The sequence below is a fragment of the Sciurus carolinensis genome, chromosome 3 (assembly GCF_902686445.1).
Source record: "Sciurus carolinensis chromosome 3, mSciCar1.2, whole genome shotgun sequence".
NCBI lineage: Eukaryota > Metazoa > Chordata > Mammalia > Rodentia > Sciuridae > Sciurus > Sciurus carolinensis.
Window position 1 is genome coordinate 154,572,507 of NC_062215.1, and position 20,689 is coordinate 154,593,195.

At 42.5% G+C, this 20,689-nt stretch overlaps 1 protein-coding gene across 3 annotated transcripts in view; it reads right to left on the bottom strand.

Annotated features, from left to right (window-relative positions):
- Positions 1–416: 416 nt before the first annotated feature.
- Positions 417–20,689, bottom strand: part of Plekhm3 (pleckstrin homology domain containing M3) — a 169,085-nt gene continuing 148,812 nt past the window's right edge. Inside the window, exon 8 of one of the 3 annotated variants that reach the window (XM_047545129.1) lies at positions 417–7,017. In XM_047545129.1, the coding sequence (XP_047401085.1) occupies positions 6,840–7,017 (178 nt within the window). In that variant the 3' untranslated portion in view covers positions 417–6,839. Of the gene's footprint in view, positions 7,018–17,719; positions 19,164–19,871; positions 20,410–20,689 lie in introns of those variants that run through there. The other 2 variants (XM_047545130.1, XM_047545131.1) reach the window with 2 other exon arrangements.

Consider the following 20,689-nt stretch of genomic DNA (forward strand, 5'->3'; position numbering starts at 1 on the left):
ATGTAGTCCAGTTATTCGTTGGACAGAGTGGGCGTAAGCCTCCCTTGGTTTCCTGAGGGTGGGGTAGGAGAGGCTGGGCATGACCCAATTTGGGTGTGTCTCAGAGAGCAGGGCTCAGGGTTCACCTTTGGTAAATGTTTACCAGAGGCGCCTGTTCTAGTCTCTTTTCAATGTCCTTCTTTGGGAAAGTGAGTTTAAATGGCGCTTTTGAAAGGTTCCAGGTGGACAGCTGTTGCACCCCACTGTGGAGGGGCGAGAGTCAGCCCAGGCAGGAGGTAGCTGCACTAATTTCCAATCACTCCCCAACTCCCACAGGGCTCTGTGGGAAACACCCGCTCTTTAGTTTTTACACTTTGCTACTTTTTCACTCCCAAAACATGGAACCAGTTCCTTTGCCCAGTCCTGGCAGCCTGGCACTTGTCTACCCATTTTGGAGAGTGCAGAAGAGGGGAAATGAAACCAGAGCAAAGAGCTGGTAGGACATTTCAATGCATGAGCTGCGGCAGTTTGTCTCATAACTAAAGGCAATCATGCAATTTGGCAAATAAGGCTAACACGACATGAGTCTTTACAAGTGACAATACATTTTTCATAAACATGATAAGAGCTAATGAGAATATTATAAGCTGATGAATTTAGGAAACACAAAAGCAAAGACCATCTGTAAGGTTATTATTAAGAGCTATTTTAAAGTCCTGGTAGCTTACTTCCAATAAACCTTGAATTCATATCCAGGGCTTGACTTGGGCTTTCACCACCCTCTCAAAAACAATATTTTAGAGAAGTTGTTACGAGAAGAGAAGTACTTTCTGAATTGTTTATTGAGCAAGATAACTCTATACATTAGGAACGGGTGCACTTAAATTATGACAGATGACCATAAAAACTAGAGGTCAACAACACTTTAGTTTTACATTATGACAGTTACTGATATTTAAAAAAATTATGTAAACAAAAATATGGATAAGTTACGCCAAAACAAAAGGCAACATAATCCAGAAAAAAGAACACATACCTAAGTTAGCACTTCAGCTATTACAAATAGCTTCACACAGAATGATACAGCAGCCCAAATCCAAAATTTTAGTCGTTTCTGTACTGCTGTGCTGCATGAGCAGAAATAAGGACAACACACGGATCTGACCCAGGAGCCTGAGAACAAGTTGTGCGGAACTCTTCTGCATCACCACCTTCACACGCTTGGTTAGCAGCCTATGCACTGCCCCTCCTCTTCCCATTCCTTGGGGACAGATTTTTTTCCTTACATTTTCAATGGTGGGCTAATAGTTATTCACAGTCAGTCTGATAGGTGACCAAAGCCAGAATGTAGGCCTCTAGCAGCGCAAGCCTGATCTGATAGCTCAGTGGACTGCCCATGCCACACAGAGACATTATCATCAAAATTTACCCATGAGGCCTCCACCTCCCATGTGGAAACAGGTGGCAAAATAAAAAGAAAATCTTCATACAGCAAAGGAAAAGAAAATCCTTGTGTTTGTATAATTTTTGAACCTGAAAAAGATTAAGTTCATTGACTTTACTGATTCAATCCTGGATAGCTGGTTTTACTTCTCTCTCCATTGGCCTTGGTGACAATATGACATTCCCCTGAGTTTGGTTAATGAAAGCAAGCAAGCAAGCAATCAAAAAGAGTGACCAAGAAACAGTATAAAACAAAGTTTAAACCTTGTATGGTTGTGTCTCTTGTATTAGTAAACGTGCCAATGGCACTAAGAAGCCAATGTTTGTACCACTCTAACCACGTTTGCCATGTGAATCCCTTTATGCATGAGGTTAAGGCACCAGGTTAAGCAAAGGTGGAAGGTCTTTTGTGCATCGCAGAGTATGCGGGCTGCAGGAGCATCTTTGTGAGGAGCAGTCAGCCAGGAAGAGGTGAAGGGATCCATATTTAGTTGAAGGGTCCTGCAGGCTTCAAGTGGGTCAGGTAGACTAGACTAGAAGCACTAGACAGCACTATAAGGCACTCCTACAGGGAAGAGAAACGAGTGGAAAGGCCAACATGGAGAAGGGATCACAGGCCCAGTGGTCCACTGGGTGGGTTAGTAGCCATGAGCCCTGAATCTGGGCTGGGACTCAGGACTAGAGACAAGAAGAGCAAGTGAAGGGAAGAGGGGCTGGTGTGGGGTTCACAGCCAGTCAAAGGGAATCCTCACAATGTGAGAGTTGCTATAGGTGCCTGAATTTTCTACCCTGGGCAACAACTGGCTTCAACTCGAGTGCTTTCCAACAAGATGAGCAGCACGTGGGAGGAACCAAAGCAAAGCAGCAGTTGTCTCATCTAACTGCCTTCCACCTCAGCAGAGGACGCCATGTGAGCACCGGGCCATGCAGCATGACCACTTGGAACCCACTTTAAGTAAGACCCCTGACAATGGTGGCTATGCTTAGGAGGCTATTCCACAATTATTTTTGCGTATTCATTTATTTTGCTTTTACTCTAGTTTAACAAATGGCTTGGATTTGACTTCAGCCATGGACCTGCAAAATGTACTAGAGAAAAAACCCTCAGTCAGAGATTTTGAATTCAACGAAATGAAAAGTCTGCTGGGTGCCAAGTCTTAACTGTCAAAACACTGTTCCACACGATAGAGATCGACATCTGTCTATTTAGATGAACTGAACAGGATTTATCCACCCATATCTGGACTCGACCTAGAGCGGCTGGGGGTCAGGAGAGTGGCACAAAGGGAAGGACACCCCAAGTTCCTGATGCCCATTATTGACAAGTATGGCACCTGGCAAGGGAAAATGCAGGGATTTGCCAATGACCCCATTCATGCCAAGGAGAGCACTGTTGTTCTTTTCAGTCTTGCCCCACTTTTTCTACTTTTTCACATTATTTCAAAGTTTGAAAAAAGTAGGTAGCTCAAGAAATAAAAAGTACAATAAAAAACTGTACTCAAGCTACCATGAGAATTGATAAAATAAAATAACATCTGTGTTGAAGCCAGGCAGTATTAGAATAAAGAACTGAAGATTTACTTCATAGTCCAGTTATTTCAAAAACGAAGTACGGCAGATAATGGAGAAGACTAATTCTGCACACACAAGCAGCAGCGTTGGCTTTACCCTGATTCAGGAGCAGAATGGACCTCAGATAATGCCTGTCTCTGCAGTAAGTGTTCAGTGTGAGTAGTATCACGCCAGCCCCACCCTGACAGTTAATTTATATGTGGCCTTTTTTGGTCAATGGATAGAGAACAAAGCCCTGGCTTTGGAAGCCAAGCCTCTTTGAGGAGGTACGGATTGAAACAATCTCGTGTTAACAGCTGGGGTGAGCACACAACATGCGGAGACAAACATGGAGTCTAGACCTGGCCAGCAGGCTGCGTTCAGTAACTAGAGTGACAGAAACACCTTTGTACCCACTGCAGCCGAGGGGAAGCATGGCACAGTCCCATTTTAGGAGCCTGAAGGATACCTGGGTTGGGTACCACAAATTCCAAGCATTAGCCACATTCTCTGTTTGGTGTAGACTTGGTCAAAAAGAATTGAGAAGTAATTACCCTCAGCTCATCAAATGTTAAAGCCCCTAACAAGATGACCCTTACCACTATGCTAGGAAAGTGACCACACACCTCTGAAAAGACAGTGAAGTAGAAGGGGATGAGGATTTGCATGGTTTTCACGTAAAGACGTTTCAACTTTGGGAAGGGGTGGCCCTGGACAGAACATTCCTCCAGCCCAATCGACCACTTCCCAAGTGTCTGAGGCTGTCCTGCAGTGGTGTAAACTGAAGTCTATTTTAGGGACTGGCTTCTTTACCTTGGATGCCAACATTTCACCAGGGTTGGACGGTCTCACACATGAGTTTCTGGCACTGGGAGGAGGGATTTCCTCAAGTGATACACCAGGGAATGGGCCTCTCAGTGAAAAGCAGTTCCCTGAACTTGGCCGCCAGCTCCAGAAGATTAACTGGCCATTCTCTCTATGCTTTACGTGCAGTATATTTACCATGGGATGAAAAATGGAACACGAGGAAAAGCAGGTATCGGTACGGTCTTAGGGAATTGGTAATCCACAGACTTGCCTTTTTTTTGATAGTTTCTACGCAGTGGAACAATTATCTAACATTGCACCAAGGAATTTGTTCGGGCTGAAAACAGTAAGGGCGTTCATGCACTCTAAGGCGTTCTGGGCTGAAAATAGCAATTTTGAATTTTCATGGCAGACCCACTCCTAAGCTGGCTCCACTCTGTCCTATCAGATTTTGGCGGTGGTGGCAGAGTGTTGTTGTAGGCCCGTGACCGGCATGGACAAGGCTGTCATGGTTGTACAAAAAGGAGAGAAAACAGAAGCCGCAGGGACAGAGTTCCAGTTCTGGGTAGCTGATGGCGATAGCACATTTATTTTTTTTCCCTTTTGAAAATAAGCAGAATATGATGGGGGTGGAAAATTCTTAGTTGTTCCCAGGGACTGCTAATATTTAGCAGAGTCCTCTAAATGGGCACTGGTGAAAACACAAAGGTGTTTAGAGCAGGGATCCGGAATGTCACCCTTAACTCTTGTCAGGTCTGACCCTGGGTACCTGGGCCAGGAAATTCTGAACACAGAGTGAAGATGTTGGGGAGGGGCGTCATGCTTCCCGTCTCCAATCGCAGTGTGCTGAGAAGGGCCTCGCTGACGGTTGGAATCACAGATACATTAATTACAGCAAAGGCAAAAGTAAGCTACAGTGACAGGGAGCTGGGGGCGGAGGAGAAGGCACTTTGCCAGGGGAGCACATCTGTTTTATAATAAGCAGGTCTATAATTCTCTTGTGAAAGATCATGTTCTGCTATCTTCTCTGAGGCTGGAAAATATAAATACTGTATTTCACAGAGGGGAGGAGGAAAGGAGATGATCAAATTTGCTCGCCTGTTGCCAAGTGTCTGAGACTTTCCACCCTTTTTCTTCTGTGTGCAACATTCTCTATAACTACAGTGTGTGTGTGTGTGTGTGTGTGTGTTGGGGGGAATCAACCTACTTTCCTAAGAGTAAAAGGCACCATGAGGTGTCTCGTGAATAGGGCTCTGGCCTTTTAACAAGTTTCACGCCTTGGTTACAGCTACTGTGCAACCAGAACATAAATGCATGTGTGGTGCTGAACTATTAAGTTGAAATGTGTGGTCTGACACCAAAGGAACTGGCCTGGGTTGGGAGGTGAAATGCTACAGCTAACTGTACAAACGTCAGCCTGAAATGCCTCAATGGACGGAAGTATCATGAGCTGGCCTCTGGACGGAGCAAGGAGTGGGGCTGGGTGTACCAAGGACCTTGTAAGTCACTGACTCCCCAGATTGCAACAGTGAAGTGACCAAACCATGAAGGCGTATGCGGGGACGACATCTGCTCAGCGCCAAAGATTCAGAATCTTCTCATAAAGAAGACTGAGCATTGTTCCATTATAAGCTTATTTTCCTGTTTGAGAAAGAGTTAGCGTAGAAGGAACGGGAGCGGTCCTGTTTCCAGTGCCATCCTAGCTGCCGTTGGTCACAGTGACTGCTATGCTGGCTCTTACAAGGGCGCTGCAGTGGGAGGCTACCACCTTGCCAAACAGCTAAGCAAGTGGTTATAGTTCTTATTGGCATATATTATTTATATTAGCACTTTTGCTTTACTTTAAGGTGGCAGTTAAATATGTGTATATCTACTTATTTAAATAATATTAGATTTGATTCACTAATTCTATTTATAATTTGATATTTTCTTAATAGTTTAAAGTAGATGCTTTTCAAAATGATAACTCTGATTTCTTAAACGATTAAAAAAATGTAGGAAGCAAGAGTGGTTAAATCAACAAAGATCAAAATGAAAGTGCAGTGGACATTGAGAAATAAAGCATTTCAAAGGGCTGGGTAGGTACTGCCCACACAGGACTCTGTGAAAAGAAACTGAAGCTCATCTCCTCCCAGACACGTACCATGTACCCCACCTACGAGTCTAGGCTCAATGTCTTTAATGAAGATTCTAGGACATTTTCTCCAGCCAGCACCATGAAAAAGTCATAACTATCACCCACAACACCCTTGGAAAACTGTTTTAAGAGAGCCACATTACAACTTGGCAAATATGGTGGAGAGTCACATCATGAGGAGGGCATTGGGACTTGTAGTAGCAAACAGACCAATATACAGTTATTGGTCACAGAGGTCTCCTCTTTTCTCAGGAAAGAACTTTCTGAGAATTTCTTCAAAACCAGAACCAGGTTTCCTCCTGAGTTAGGACTTCACTTTCTGCCCGAGGGAACATGCACTCCCACCTTCCTGCTGTGCGGCTCTGCCTGCATGATCCTCAACTCTGCCCAGGACACTGGTCCTGGAAGGCTCCAGGAACATTCCTGCGTCTTGGAGATTTCCTTATGAGACAGAGCATGATGGTGCCTGCCTCAATTCCCTTGGCCTAGGTGAAGGCTAAAAATAAATAACTCAGAAAAATACCCCAAGTTCTGTTGCTCTGTAGGAAATGTTTCTTCCCATGTCTTGTGTAACAAAATGGTCCTCAGAGCCAAAACAGAAAAAGAAGAAAGAAAGAACTACAAAAAAATAAAAAGTCAGAACTGAACAGCCTTGTGTGTAAACCAAGTTTTGCTGGGAGCAAGCAGCTGAAATTCATGGCCAAGTGTAACTCAGCAGTCGGCAGGTTTTCAGCCACAGCAGCTCTGTGGCCCTGTTAAGACAATGATTTACACATACACAGGACACACGCGTGTGCATATAAATAAATAAACATATATATATCTACATCTAGCTGAAGAGGATGCTCTTCCTCACAGGGGTGTGGGTGTCCCCTCGGAAGCCTCTGGGTCAGGTCATGGCAGGGTGGGCCTGGACTTCCGGTCAGGTGTTCTGGTAGGACAGCTCAAACATGGTGCACGCCTCCTCCAGGCTCTCATCCACGTTCAGCCGCCGCCAGAAGGACTTCTGCTTCTTCTGCAGCTCTCTTCGGACGCACCTGGGGCAGGGGACAGACTTTTCTTTGCATTCAGAATGGAAGACGGCTCCACAGCTTTCACACCTGCAAAAGTCAACCAGGGATATGATGTGCGAGACTGAAGACGATGACATGCTGAGGTGTGGGGACTCAGGGAGCAGATGGAGACACCTCTACTATCCTGGACATCCCTGCCCGCAGAAGAGAGATGGAGGGGAGGCACAGCAGTCCAGTGACCATGTGATCACAGTGGCAGGGGCAGCACTGGAAGCTCTGTGCTCCTGTTCCCTCTCCACCGAGGAGGAAGGCTGGGTAGTGATTCTAGGTAAAGTGACAGAAAACGAGAAGAACTGCCTCCATAACCAGAAACACCCACACCTCACAGCAGGCTGAGCACCCCTCATGAGGACACAGCTTTCCACTTTGGTTTCAATGAGCTAAGTGGTCTTCTGTTAACTTGCTGCCTTGATTTAACAGTTTGAGAAGGTAAAATGACACATTTCCATTCTCTGAATGATGTCCTGGGGTCTATTACTCTTTGTGAATTTTTTTTAAAGATTAGGAAAAGCTTCCCACTTTATAAAGTCTACCCCGATAACATAAGTATGAACAAGGAAGTCCGAGAGAGTGGGAAGAAAATGTGTTCTTTTCCCCAGTGACGGGACAGATACTGTAATTTATGAGGGGAGACATTCCAGGTGGATGACGCGTCTGTTGTTGGGCCTAGTGGAAGCCTGCACAGGAGTCTGAATAGCTTGTTTTTACTGCAACGTTTTTAATAATGACTGACAAGCTCAACTATGGCTGCTCCAGTGAGTGGCTTGCTCATGTGGATCGAGTTCTCAGCCTCCACACATGAGGGACAAGCAACTTTTACCTCGTCCTAGGAGGCCCTGGAATTATCTACATTATTCTGTTTCATCAGCAGCATCCAGGGAGGGTCCAGCACTGGACTGGGCTTAGAGAGGGATTTGAGGAACCCTTCTTCTGGACTCTACCTCAGCCTTCTTTGGTTTTTCCCACAGGACCTCTAATTTCAGTCCTGGGCACCTGCTCAGGATCTGGGGGGCACTATTCCCTAGTCTGCCACCAACTTGTCCCTGGTAACTTTTGGGATTCCTGTCCAACCTCATGCCCAGGAAAGGAGGTAGTCCCTTGGCAGGAGACATTAGGAAGAGGTTCGGCTGAGAGACAGCAGATAGGGGCTTCACAGCATCCTGAGGTCCTCACCCCCAGCTCAGCTTTCCAAGTCAAGGGCATTGTAGGCAAGGATCCACAAGTCGCTTCCCACTGGCTGACTGATTGCTACAGACTGAGGTGTGTCCCGCTGTTGTCCATACTGCTCAATCCCCAGTGCAACTGCATTTGGAGACAGTGTATTTAGGCAGTACTAGTATAAATGACATCAGGGTGGGGCCCTGATCCAACAGGCATAGAACCTTAGAAGAGACATCAGAAGGCTTGCTCTCAATTCCCTCTCCCTGTGCCTCAGAGGAAAGGCCACGTGAGGACACAGCAAGAAAGTGGCCATCTGCAAGCCAGGAAGAGTAGTCTCACTAGAAACCAATCCTGCCAGTATCAGATCTGAACTTTCCAGCCTCCAGATCTGTGAAAAATACATTTCTGTTTAAGCCGCCCGGTCTGTGGTTTTTGGTATGGTAGTCTGAGCAGACTAAACAACGCCTGTGAGCAAGTTACTTCACCTGCCAGGCGTCAGTCTTTTCATCTGCTAAATGGAGGGAACACTAGCATCCACTTGTTGAGATGCTGAGTGCCCAGATGAGATCATGGCGAAGGTGCTCAGCACAGTCCCCAGTGCAGGGCAAGCTGGAACTGCTCCTTCCTGTGTGCCTGGCAGGCTGCCTGCTGCCTTTCTGTGGGGCATCAGTGCAGCCTGACTGCATCGATTTCAGTGCAGGGACTATCTTCACCTATGTGACTAAGGACATCTCAACCAACCCCCTCATTTCATAGATTACAAAACTGAGATTCCAAGAGTTAGTCATTGCCTCCTGGGGACACAGTTGAAGACAGCTGTGACTGGAACCCAGGGCTCCTGGCAGTCCAGCTATGTCTCCCACTGAGCACCATGCTGCTTACTGGCCACCGGAGTGAGCGCACGCGCCTTCCGCAGGAAACGCCCTCTGAGTCAGGATACCTGTGTGTCACAGATCTCTCTTTGTAGCTGGGTGGTAAGTTATTACTTCCTTGGTCTTTGTAACATGCTGTTCATGGTGACCTCCTTCCTACTCACTGGGTTGTTGTGAGGTTAAAATGAGCAAATATATGGAAAGCCACACAAATGATGTGTGACATCACCCCTCACAGGTGACTATAGTAGCTGCCTCCTTGACACTGGTGGTGTACTAGACATGGCAGGGTCACCTCTAGTCTCTCCCTCTCCTCTGCCCCCTCCCTCCCGTCCATGGGGATGAAGGTCAGACCCAGGTCTCCTGTGTCCCTCCTCTGGGTCAGCCCCTTCTCAATGGCAGTGGCTTTGTCCCCACTAGGTCACACCTCTGTAACCGCCTATCACTAAAGTGACACTAATTATCAAATAAATTTCCTCCTTTCTTCCTGCTGAGTAATTTGGGGATTTATACACCCAGGGATGTGGCCCTGGGGCAGTGACTGATGAGGAGAAAGCACTGGGTCCCTTCAGTGCCACTCCCTTCTCTCTGCTGATCCCAGGCCCTGGTGAGATGGAGTGTTATTGGATATTTCTGGTGCAAAAATACCCATAGGGTTATGGAGGGACTGAGTGCACCTGCTCTTTCTAGTCAAAGGTCAGTAACTGAAAAAAGGGTGAGATAAAAAAATTAATGATTTCAAAATAGAACCAAGTTCAATTTTCTAACAATTTGTAACCCAGCAGGCATCTTTTCAACTGTAGTATGGATAGATTGATCAATGACCTCCCCTAATTCAGAGACTCTACAGTTAATCTCTCTTCCACCCCTGATTTCTTTCCAAAGGAAAAGAAAAAGGGCAGGAAAAGGAAGGAGAAAGAAACTGCTCTTTGACATAAAATTTATGGAGCTCCATAAAAAAAAAATATATATATATATAACATGCAAGAAAAAGAAAGCAATTACATTAAAAATGCAATTTATAGGTGTGCTCCTCTTAGACAACAGGACTTTATTTAAAGAGATTTTTGTTTTTACTTGAAAAAGATTCCCTGGCAGCAGGGGGCTATGGCACACACCTGGAATCCCAGTGATTTGGGAGGCTGAGACAAGAGGATGGCAAGTTCGAGACCAGCCTCAGCAACTTAGTGAGACCCTCAGCAACTTAGTGAGATCCTGTCTCAAATAAAAATAAAAAGGCCTGGGGATGTGGCTCAGCAGTAAAGTGCCCTGGGTTCAATCGCCAGTATTCTCCCTCTGCACCACCCCCCCGCCCAAAAAAAAAAGAAAAGAAAAAGAAAAAAAGAATAAAAAAATTTACTGGCTTCTGAGTGTTTACTGTTTCCTGACTGTATTTAAACTATGACTTAACACACAACTTTTCAGGAACACTTCTTTCGCATAAGGCCAATCTTACCCATGTAATCATCTCTGCTGAAACTGCAACAGGTAATGAAAGAGAAATAGCTCTTTGGTGTTTCTGACCATACATTCGATGAAAGCTGAATCTTCGTGTCTGGGTCATCATCCCAGCAGTGGCTTCGTTGCTTTCTGGCTGCTGCTGTCCACCCCAGAGAACAAAGCCCTTTGTCCTCCCCTCCCAGTGGCACGGAGGGTGAGACTGCAGGGAGACATGTTTGCTATTGACTAAAGTTAGTCATAGGGTTTTCCACTTTTTTCATGAGCATATCCATTGCTTCCACTTAATCTAGGACTCTCAACCTCAGTGTTATAGACCTTTTGAATCAGATGGTTCTTGGATATGAGGGGCTGGCCTGCGCATCACTGAATGTTAAGCAGCATCCCTGGCCTTGACCCTCCAGATGCAAGGAGCAGCCTCTCCCATTGCAAGTTGTGACAACCAGCAAGGTCTCCAGACAACACCAAATGCCCCTGGGGAACAAAATCATCCCTGTTGAGAGCCAATGACCCAATCTATCTGGAAAAGGCATCACCAGGGGGTGCCCAAGGGGTGCTTGAACAGAATCTTCCCTCCCTCTGAATTTACACATTTTACCAACCAAAATGGTCTAGTGTAGTACACTTATAACTTTCACAAGTATCTATTTAAAACACATCATTTGATTAAAATACCTGAAACTTACTAGCATTAACTATCTGTGGCTTCTAAAATTTAGAACATCTTTTAAGAAGTCAATCATACCCACAACAAATGCTGTACATTGCTCAGTAACTCCTTAACTCACTTGGACCTTTCAATTCTTCATAAAGGCCATGGCTATGGTTGGTCCTCAGTGTATTTATTTGTTCTTTGGCCAAGACTCTTTGGACTGATTCTCTGCAGTATTTTCTGCATCTTCATGCCCTTCTCAGACCACCTGGCAAATCTAAGTGAAAAATTTTTGCATTTGCTTTATATAATAGATTGCTACTGTACAACTGGGAGGCAGTTGGTTTCAGTAATTCCTGTAATGAAAAAGAGCCTGGTAGAACATTCACTAGGCTGCTTGCTGCACAGGGGAGAGCTCTACTGGAGTGAGGAGTTCAAGGCCATGGCCCAGGTTGGCTCTGGTGTCACGGGGACCTCAGGTGAATTACTTCATCTTTAAGCCTTAGTCTCTACAGAAGTAAACAAGGTTGGTTAGATGATATCTAAGTGTCCTTCCACCTTGCAGGTTTTGGGTAGGGAAAAAAAAAAACAAAAAAACCCAAACCAAAAAACGACTCTCAGTAGCGCCTTCCTCTCCCCAAATTTTCTTGCTCTAAGGTCTGTGGATTAATGAATGTGAATGTGACTTTCCTGCCTCCTCCTTAGAAAGTCTCAAATTGAAAAGCTGGGATGAAATGAGATGGGGCCTTACAGTTATGATGCATTATTTTATTTATTTGCATTAATTGAGTTATAAAATAGCATATATAAATTAGTATATACAGCTCTGACTATCAGAAGTTTGGTCAAAAGGAGTTGACACTGTCCCTTTCTCATAAAATTTCAGTCAAACATTGAGAATTTTTTTAAGCCTTCTCCCAGCCCAGTTAAGTGTGTACTCACTTAACTCAAGGGAAAAAAAATAGGATTATTAAATATGGGGTTGTGTGAGTGTGTGTATGTATGTGTGTATGAATGACAGTCTTTGACCTAAAAATTAACTTACTGACCCACGGCAAGTGAGGCAGAAGTTCACAACCTAGAAACCTGGTAGTTCATCACCAAGAGATAGAACAGACATGATGTCCTTATTATGGCATCAAATTCAGGAAAATGGACCCACTACAAACTACAGAACTAAATATATGCAGGGGAAAAAGGTTTGCATCTCAAATACTATGGCAAAGAAGCAAGAATTCCTGGCTGCAGACAGTTTCCTGTTCTGGAATGCTGATGATGTGAGACCAATTAGAGACAGGCTCGATGGCTTTGTCTGCACCCTTCCAGATTCTAGTTGCACACAGGGAGGTCACAGGAAACTGCTAAAGTCTCTCCCCAGAGCTGAGGTCACTGACATGCTTCTGCTCTGTTCTTGTTGGGTTCTCCTCCTGCTGCGTTTTTATTTTTGGCTCAGGCAATGGCCTCAGATTTTTCACTTGGATTGAAATTCAGGCTTCAGTTTGGTTAGATTTTTGACAAGCAAAGGACAGGCCTGTAGAGCAGGGTTGAGCTTTGGCTGATTTCCACTTTGCAGAGGCCACAGTGAACAGGGTGGGGTGCAGAAATAAGTGCACGTTATCAGGCTTGCGAGTGCGGTTTTGTGTGGAGTTACTATGGAAGGCGCCCATATGGCCACTAGCTATTATTGGCTTTTCCAAGAAACCAAGATGATTACTTAAATGTCTTAGTTAAGGGAGGTAGTGATTGGGGCCTGGTTATTTTAATGTTTGGGGCTGGTGCTTTTTGCTGTTACTGTGTAAGTAAATACACACAAGCAAACAATTTGTAATTTCGCTGGATAGGAAATCAGCTAGTGTCATGTATGGGATGAGCCTATGCGTGTACATATGTGCTATGTACACATTTATATACACTTTGGAAAAATATACAGAACATGTTACTAAACATTCTTAGGTAAAACAATTAAAATGATTTAAACAAATGATAAGATTTAATATGATTTAATAGAGCTATTCTCTTTGGAGGAGTAGGAAGATTAAAATAATGGAAGATTAACATAAATGCCAGCAAGAAACTGATTGTGGTTGGGTGTTGGGGACCTTGCGGGGGAAAGTCCAAGGTTTCACTGCAGCTTCCTGGAGTGCTACCTCCATGAAAGGCTTGCTCCAGGCTGACCAGAAATCTGGACTCTCCAAATACCCCTTCATTTTGCTCCACAGGGCAACAACCTTAGGGAAAATAGGAGGGTTGGGGAAGAAGGGAACAAGAGGTCTAGAAATCTTGGATTACAGGTTGTGGAGCCACACAAAGGGGAAAACAGACTACATTTGGGTATATCACATTTGGGGGATTGTTCATGGTAGATGCACCCCCCTACACTTTGGCTAAGTGCAGGAGGTGGGAGTGGCAGGACTAAGAATGTATCTACACGGTTTGACTGGAATTATATGAGACTGGAAAAGATTCAGTTCCTTTGGCTATGTCTGGCAAATTTAGGTGCCTATGTGCTAGTTTGTAAAGCTATTCCATTAGTTTTGAATGGCAAATGCAAATACAAAAAGATCAAAATTAGAAATTTAAATTAGGCAACATCTGCCTGGCCATTTGTCTCTGTTTTTTACATAAATCGTTATCTTTTAAATTCCTACAACAGTTTTCTGAGCTAGGTATTATTTGTTTTCCATTTTTAACAAGTCTGTCTGCAAGTAAGTAGATAGGATATCAAACAATAACCACTGACTGGTCTGGTCCCAGAGTGAATGCCTGGGTGAACAACTTTGGACTTGATTTCTGTCTTCTGATTTGAAATCTGGCTCTCCTTCTGGTACTAGCTACAAGGTCCTTTAAGTCATTCAACACATACCTAAAGACCTGCTAAGCCTGAAATCTGGGAAGGACAATTGGTATGTCCCGCAATGATCTTTTTATCTGCCCTTTAGGTCTGAGGCAATTTAAGGAGGGGTTATTCCTGACTGCAGCCCATAAAGCATTTGGCTTTCACAGGTCTTGGACTTTGAGTTTGTAAACCAAGCTCAGCTAATACCTTTGACAAAAGCTTTACTTAAAATCTGGCTTCAAAATAGAAGGCAAACAAGAGTTAATTAATTTATTTGCTAATTTTGCTTTCCTACTGGGGTCATTAACTATCATCTTTTGTGCAAATGCTTAAAAAAATGCTTCCTGCTAATCTGTGGGTGATGACAGACTTCTCAGTCATCCTCCAGTATGTGCACAAAATCATAATAGATTTGAACTAAACAAACTAGGTGTTTTGGGGAAAGAGAAACCACTGACATTTCTGAAACTGCTAAGTTTTTATTTTAAGGTTCACCTGGCAGTTACTATCATTTTCAAGAAACAAATACCCACCTTTTCTTGGGAGTACTTCAGGAAAACCTGTTTATTATTAGAGAAAGTAAAGGACCTATAGGAAAATTTAAATATTTTCTATCATAGCTGGAAAAGCTAGAATTTATTATAATTGTAGTCATAGAGAACTATAAATAAGGGCAATGGTTTGCTGTAAAAAATTCCTAAAGTGGTTCAAAATGCCTTAGAACCCATGGATGTTTAGAAATGTCTTGCTACATCTAAGGCACAGGTAACTGAATATGAGACTATTATTAGACAAATATAGATTAAAACAAATAATCTTAGTTTATATATGTACTACTGTTGTATCACTAGGCTACCTTTCAAAATGTAAAACTGAGAAATTTAACTGTCAAGGTTTTGAAGTATGCCTTTTTAAAAGAAATAATAATTTATAATATTTGTAATAATTAATCTAAGATACTGAATGGGACTCACTGTTATTACATATTACATTTGAGTTCCTTAAAGTACTAAGGTATTTAGTAGAACCAAAATAAAAAGCAAATTTCAAGCATGGGTACATTAGAAAATGCAAAATCCAGAAAACAAGCCTAATTTTATGAACTGCATGATTAATTGCTTAGGAATAAGTTATTGGTCATTAATACAAATTTTAGGAGAAAGGCAGTCAAATAAAAGACTCGAAGTATTTTGTCATTATTTTAGATTATTCCCTTATTTGCCTTCTGTCACACCAAGACAATTCTCTCCTTTTTTGGTGGTGCTGGGGATGGAACCCAGGGCCTCACCCCAGCCCAAGGCAGCTTTCTTAACAAGATAGCATTACAGTTTTCTAACACTCAATGTGTTTTAGAATAGTGGTGCTCAGCAAAAGAATCTCAACAGGAACAACACAGATCTCAATGGGGGAAGCCTTTAGCTCAGGCTGCAGCAGCAAGCTGTGCTACCCAATACCTAGGCTCTTTGTCTCTGGGTGGTGGGTGGCCTGAGCAAGAGTTGCAAATCCCTCTGTGAGAAAAACTGAGGTGAGACACTTTCAGGTGGGCTTAGCCTGGGACAAAGGCTCAATACTACCCTTAGGTGCCTTCTAAGGCTAGACTCTGACTAGATTCTTTGCTTTTAAACAGCCCACCTTAAATATGCTCTCAAGAAAGCTGAGGAAGGGAGAAGTCCCTTTCTGGCTGAAATTCTGATACATCCATATGTATCATGTCTCTCCCAATCTCTAAGCTGCTGCTTTCTCTTAGGGCTGGTGAACGCCATGTTTGCTCTCTAGAGGCTGCCTTAGGCCTCGCTCCCGATCCCAGTCTCTGCTCACTCCAGACTCTTGAGTTTTCCCTGCTGCCAAGGAATTTGTCTCTTCATTCTAGATTTGGAGGATTTTCTTTCCAATCACTGATTGTAAGCTGCCTTCCCGCCAAGTATTTTAATTTCATAAATTTCCTTTTCCTCTACCATCAAAGGTTTCCTTTCTAGAAAAAAAGGGCATGCAAATTCCTTTTTTGAAGAAAGGCTTTGTCATACTTCACCTTCCCAGCTGTCAAGGTCAAACTAGATCTTTTAGTTTAAATGAAATTTGTTCAAGTTAATGGTTTCCAATGTTTCCAAGGCAGGTTTCAGGCCAGTTGCAGGGTCTTTATTAGCAAATTTGTCTATGATGTTATTGGCTCTAAAAAAAGACAATTCCCACATTTCTGTTTTTCACACAAATTACTTCTTTTAATACTATCTTTTCTAATTTCTAATCAAACTGAACATTCTTCCTGTTAATTGTGGTGGTGGGTTCAAACAACCATGCCAAAAATAAGTGAGCCTCTATAAAAGGTAGAGTCTTTTGTCCTTTGGGATGGTTTGTGAGACCTCCAAATTTCAGGGCTAGTGTTCTGGCAATAGGTTAAGGCAGAAAGGGCACTGCACTGAGATTCAGGAGGGGAATCTCAGTAGCTACAGTTGTGGTGTCAGAGGGGGCCTCTAGCTTCAATGGAGGTGGGAGATCCCGGCAAATGTGCTACGTTCCCTCCAGCTCTTCAGAGGTTCTATACCCTGGATTCAGTTCAAATAGCAACTTTTATACAGAGTGTGAACATTTATGAACCGTGCCTTTGTCTCTGTAATAAGTAGTTTGAAAGCATCAGGAAATGAATGATAATTATTATTTTTTGTAGTACTAGGGATTAAACCAAGGGGTGCTCTACCACAAAACTACTGCTCCCTCCTCTTTTTTGAGACAATGCCTTGCTAAATTGCCAAGGCTGGCCTAGAACTTGTGATCCTTTTGCCTCAGTTTCCCAAGTAGCTGGGATCATAGGTGTGCACCACTATGCCTGGCCTGAATGACAATTATTAATAGTAGTTGTAGATCTCTTGTGAAGATGCTTCCTGCTTTAACACTTTTGGGTGATTATTCAGAATACTGAAGGTGCCTAATAAAGAGATGCTAATAGGTATTAGATGCTGACATTAAAACAAAAAATATTTTTAAAGACAATTTTAATGACATAATACTATTGAATTCCTAAAATTAGTTGTATGGAAAAAGTCTCAAAATGTCATAAATATATACTGACAAAACCAAGATACTATTGTACCTTTTATAATTCTAAAGCATAAAACAGTTCATTGCAGAACATGCTGCTCAGTCTGAAAAGTCAACATTTTTGTATGGAAAGGTAAATACTTCTTCTTTTCCCTATTGTGTATTCAGGTTACTTATTTACAGTCTCATAGGGAAGAAGAAAGTATATACTAAAAAGCAACCTAAAAGATGTTTTGTAAATTAAATTATCTAAACAGCAAAGTTCAAAAATTCTTTTCTTTTTACATTTTTTTTAGTTGTAGGTGGATCTTATTTTATGTATTTTATGTGGTGCTGAAAACTGAACCCAGTGCCTCACACATGCTAAGGCAAGTTCTCTGCCACTGAGCCACATTCCCAGCCCAAAGCTCAAATTTTTGATATTGTCTCTCTCCTGACATTAAAGTTTCCATTGGCCCAGTAAAACACATATTCTCCTGACATATGATATAATGTTAGCCATCACTCAATAAATCACTCATATCTTGGTAATGTCTACTTAAGTAAAAATTTCCCTGAAATCAGTTTGAAAGTCATTTGAAATAAATTATGTTAACAACTACAGATTTGCACAATTAAAATAAAGCAACTAAAGGAATTTTTCTTTTTCTTTTTTTTGTACCAGGGATTGAACCCAGGGGTGCTTAACCACTGAACACACCCCAGCCCTTTTTATTTTTTATTTTGAGAAAGGGTTTCAGCCTTAGGGCCTCTCAAAGTTGCTGAGGCTGACTTCAAATTTGTGATCCTCTTACCTAAGCCTCCAGAGGCACTGGGATTATGGGCATGTGCTACCACATTTGGCAAAAAAGTCTATTTCTTCATGGAACTTATGATCTTTCAAACTGGTGGTCTGAACGGCAATCAGAATTTGTATGTTAATCCCCTTGGATAAACAGTATTAAAATCAGTCAATGTCATGAAAACATCATGACGAACTACCAGACAAATGAAAAATGCTAAGCTATGGAGCTGAAGCAAAGCTCTTACATCTTTTGTCAATAAGAGCTTAAAACAATGCAATACGTCTGGTAAGTAGGCACATAGAGGTGGTGGCTTGCCAAAGATCACATGGCAAGTTAGTGGGAGAGGTAGGAATACATTTAGACTTCTTTATCCCTTTTCCAGTGATCTTTCCATGCACTAGTTTGTCTCTATTCATAAAATAAATCTTAATGATTTTAGAGACAATTAAAATTTTTTCCTAAAAAAGTACCCATCAATAAAAGCTTGTAGAGTAAATATGGTTATTTTCCTGGGTCAAATTTATATATTCTATATCATTTGTTTCATATATGTATGCATATATGCAGAAAAGAATAAATTATGGAAAATTTCTTCATATTTTTGTGTACTTTCCAAGTTTTTATAGTGAATGTCAATTAATTTTATAGTTAGAAAGTTAAAATATGAATCAAACAATGAAGAACACTTCTCCCTCTACACAATAAAAAAATTAGGTTTCTGGAATGCTTGAAGATAACATGATTAACACAATATTAACCAGACACCTAACTGGAAGCTTGGTAAGAAACATAACTTGGTGGAGATGAGAGCTGTCTACTAAAATGACCAAATGGCCTCTAAACACAATGGTGGCCTCACCAGCTAGGACTGTGTTTATAAATGCACCATATTTATCAAGTAGCTTAATGGCATAAAGGGTCAGGTCAGCCCTAAGAGTTTCTCAAATGTCTAGTCTGTGTTAGCAACAATCTGAAACATTTTGACATGTGAATATAGGCGCTACCAGGCCAAGGAGAAATACTATTAACCAAGTTACTCTTTGACCAAAGTTAAAAACCAGCATTGCGTTGAAGGTTTTCAACGAAGAAAACCTTCACCGATACAACAAATACATTTAAGAGTGGGCAGTCATATGGTCTAAGAAGAGTGGAATCCCATCTTGGTTCGTTGTGGCCCTGTTTCTGCCATGTTGAGTTTTCTGGGCTTTGGTTTTGCTCTTCCCAAAATGTCTAGATGTTTCCACAGTCCCTTCCACCTTGAATGTGGGTGATGCCAAAATCACAGGCAGGAGCCTGTCCTACACCATGGGTGCTAGAGGACCAACGAGAAAATTCCTCAAAACCCTCTTCTTCTCCAATCTCCTTCTCTTTTCCTGGGGGTGCGGCGAGGAGAGAAAGAGAAAAGAACAATAAGCAGATGGAAGTTAATGGAAGTGAGTGCTTCTACAGAAAAAAGGACCTATGAAGAGGAGTCCAAATGTCCTTTAGCTGTTTTGTCAAGATTCCCCCCCACCCCATTACAATACTCACTGAGTGGCTGCTTCCCAAGAAAAGCCATAGAAAGGAAATATCATTAAAAGAGTATATACATTGGGGGAAGCTTTTTCCTCCAGTAAGCCTGACCTAGCCAAAGCTGTTGTCCTCAGTTGTTGAACAGGATGTAACAAGACTGCCAAGCACAGCCCACAAACCTGCTAATTAGGTGCACTGACAGTGTTTGTTTTGGAACCATTTACCAACAAAGGAATGTGTCAGGCTGATTAGTGAGGACAGGGTATGTAATTCACGTGTATCTCAGTCCAGATGGGGGCATAATCCAGGTATTCAGTCTATTTGTCCAAGGTCTCACAAAATCGAAGGCTGAACAAATAGGAAGCCCAGGGGAAAAACTAGCTTCTGGATAGAGCTTGCCTCTCCTTCTCTGCTGAAGTTTTGTTCCACCTGCACTCCTTCTCCCCCCAAAAGTGCCTAAAAACTTACTATAAAATGCTCTTTCAGAAAGTGGCATATTACAACTGGCTCCCCAGAAAAATGGATGAGTCTTTATAAGGTTGCTGGCAAATCTGGGCTTATTGTTTTTTTTTTAGAAACACAAGTAAGTGACAACTTTAGGCAAAACCATTTCCACATTCAGCCTCCATGGAGCATTCTCCATGTGCTGTGCTAACATGGACAAAGCAAAGGAAAATAGGAAACATTGCTCTTAATGGACTATTTAAGTTATGCTAAGAAAAATCATGTAAGTCAGTGTTTTCTATGGGAAGAAGTAATTCAACACTCTATATAATAAAGCAAGTTCTTTCTTTTTAAACAAACCTTTATAAGGTTTCACTACAATCAGGTATTTGAGACTTCGTGTGTACATGAAGCTTAAAGAAGGGCAGAAAGTGCCAATGCAAAGAAAGATGTCTGTGCCCCAACAAGTCTAGGTCCTCAGGGGCAGGACTGTATGGATTGCAATGAAATGAAATATGACAAAGACCAATTCCAAAGGTCAAGTTTGGTGGGAGGAGTCTCCATGTTCTTCAGAGCAAACTGGACAGTTCTGGAATTTGGCCAGATGAATGAAAGCAATGGGGCCTGGATGAAGTTCCTTAGGAGGCCTTCTTTCTCTGTAAGCTAATGTGACAAAATAGATTTTAAACATGAACACAAAGATAAGCTCTGTTAGAAACTCACCTGCTATGGACTTTTCTATGAGGCCAACCGATATGGGAAACGCTATTTAAATGTGTACAGACTGGATGTGGTGGTACGATAAGTTAACTCAACTGGTAAGAAGAATCTGGTGTTAATAAGTTCAAGGTTCTGCATGCCATCCTTATTTCTCAGAGGAGGAGAGGGAATGATCAACTTTTGTACATAAAGGAAAACTGACAAGCAATGCTCATTCTGCACC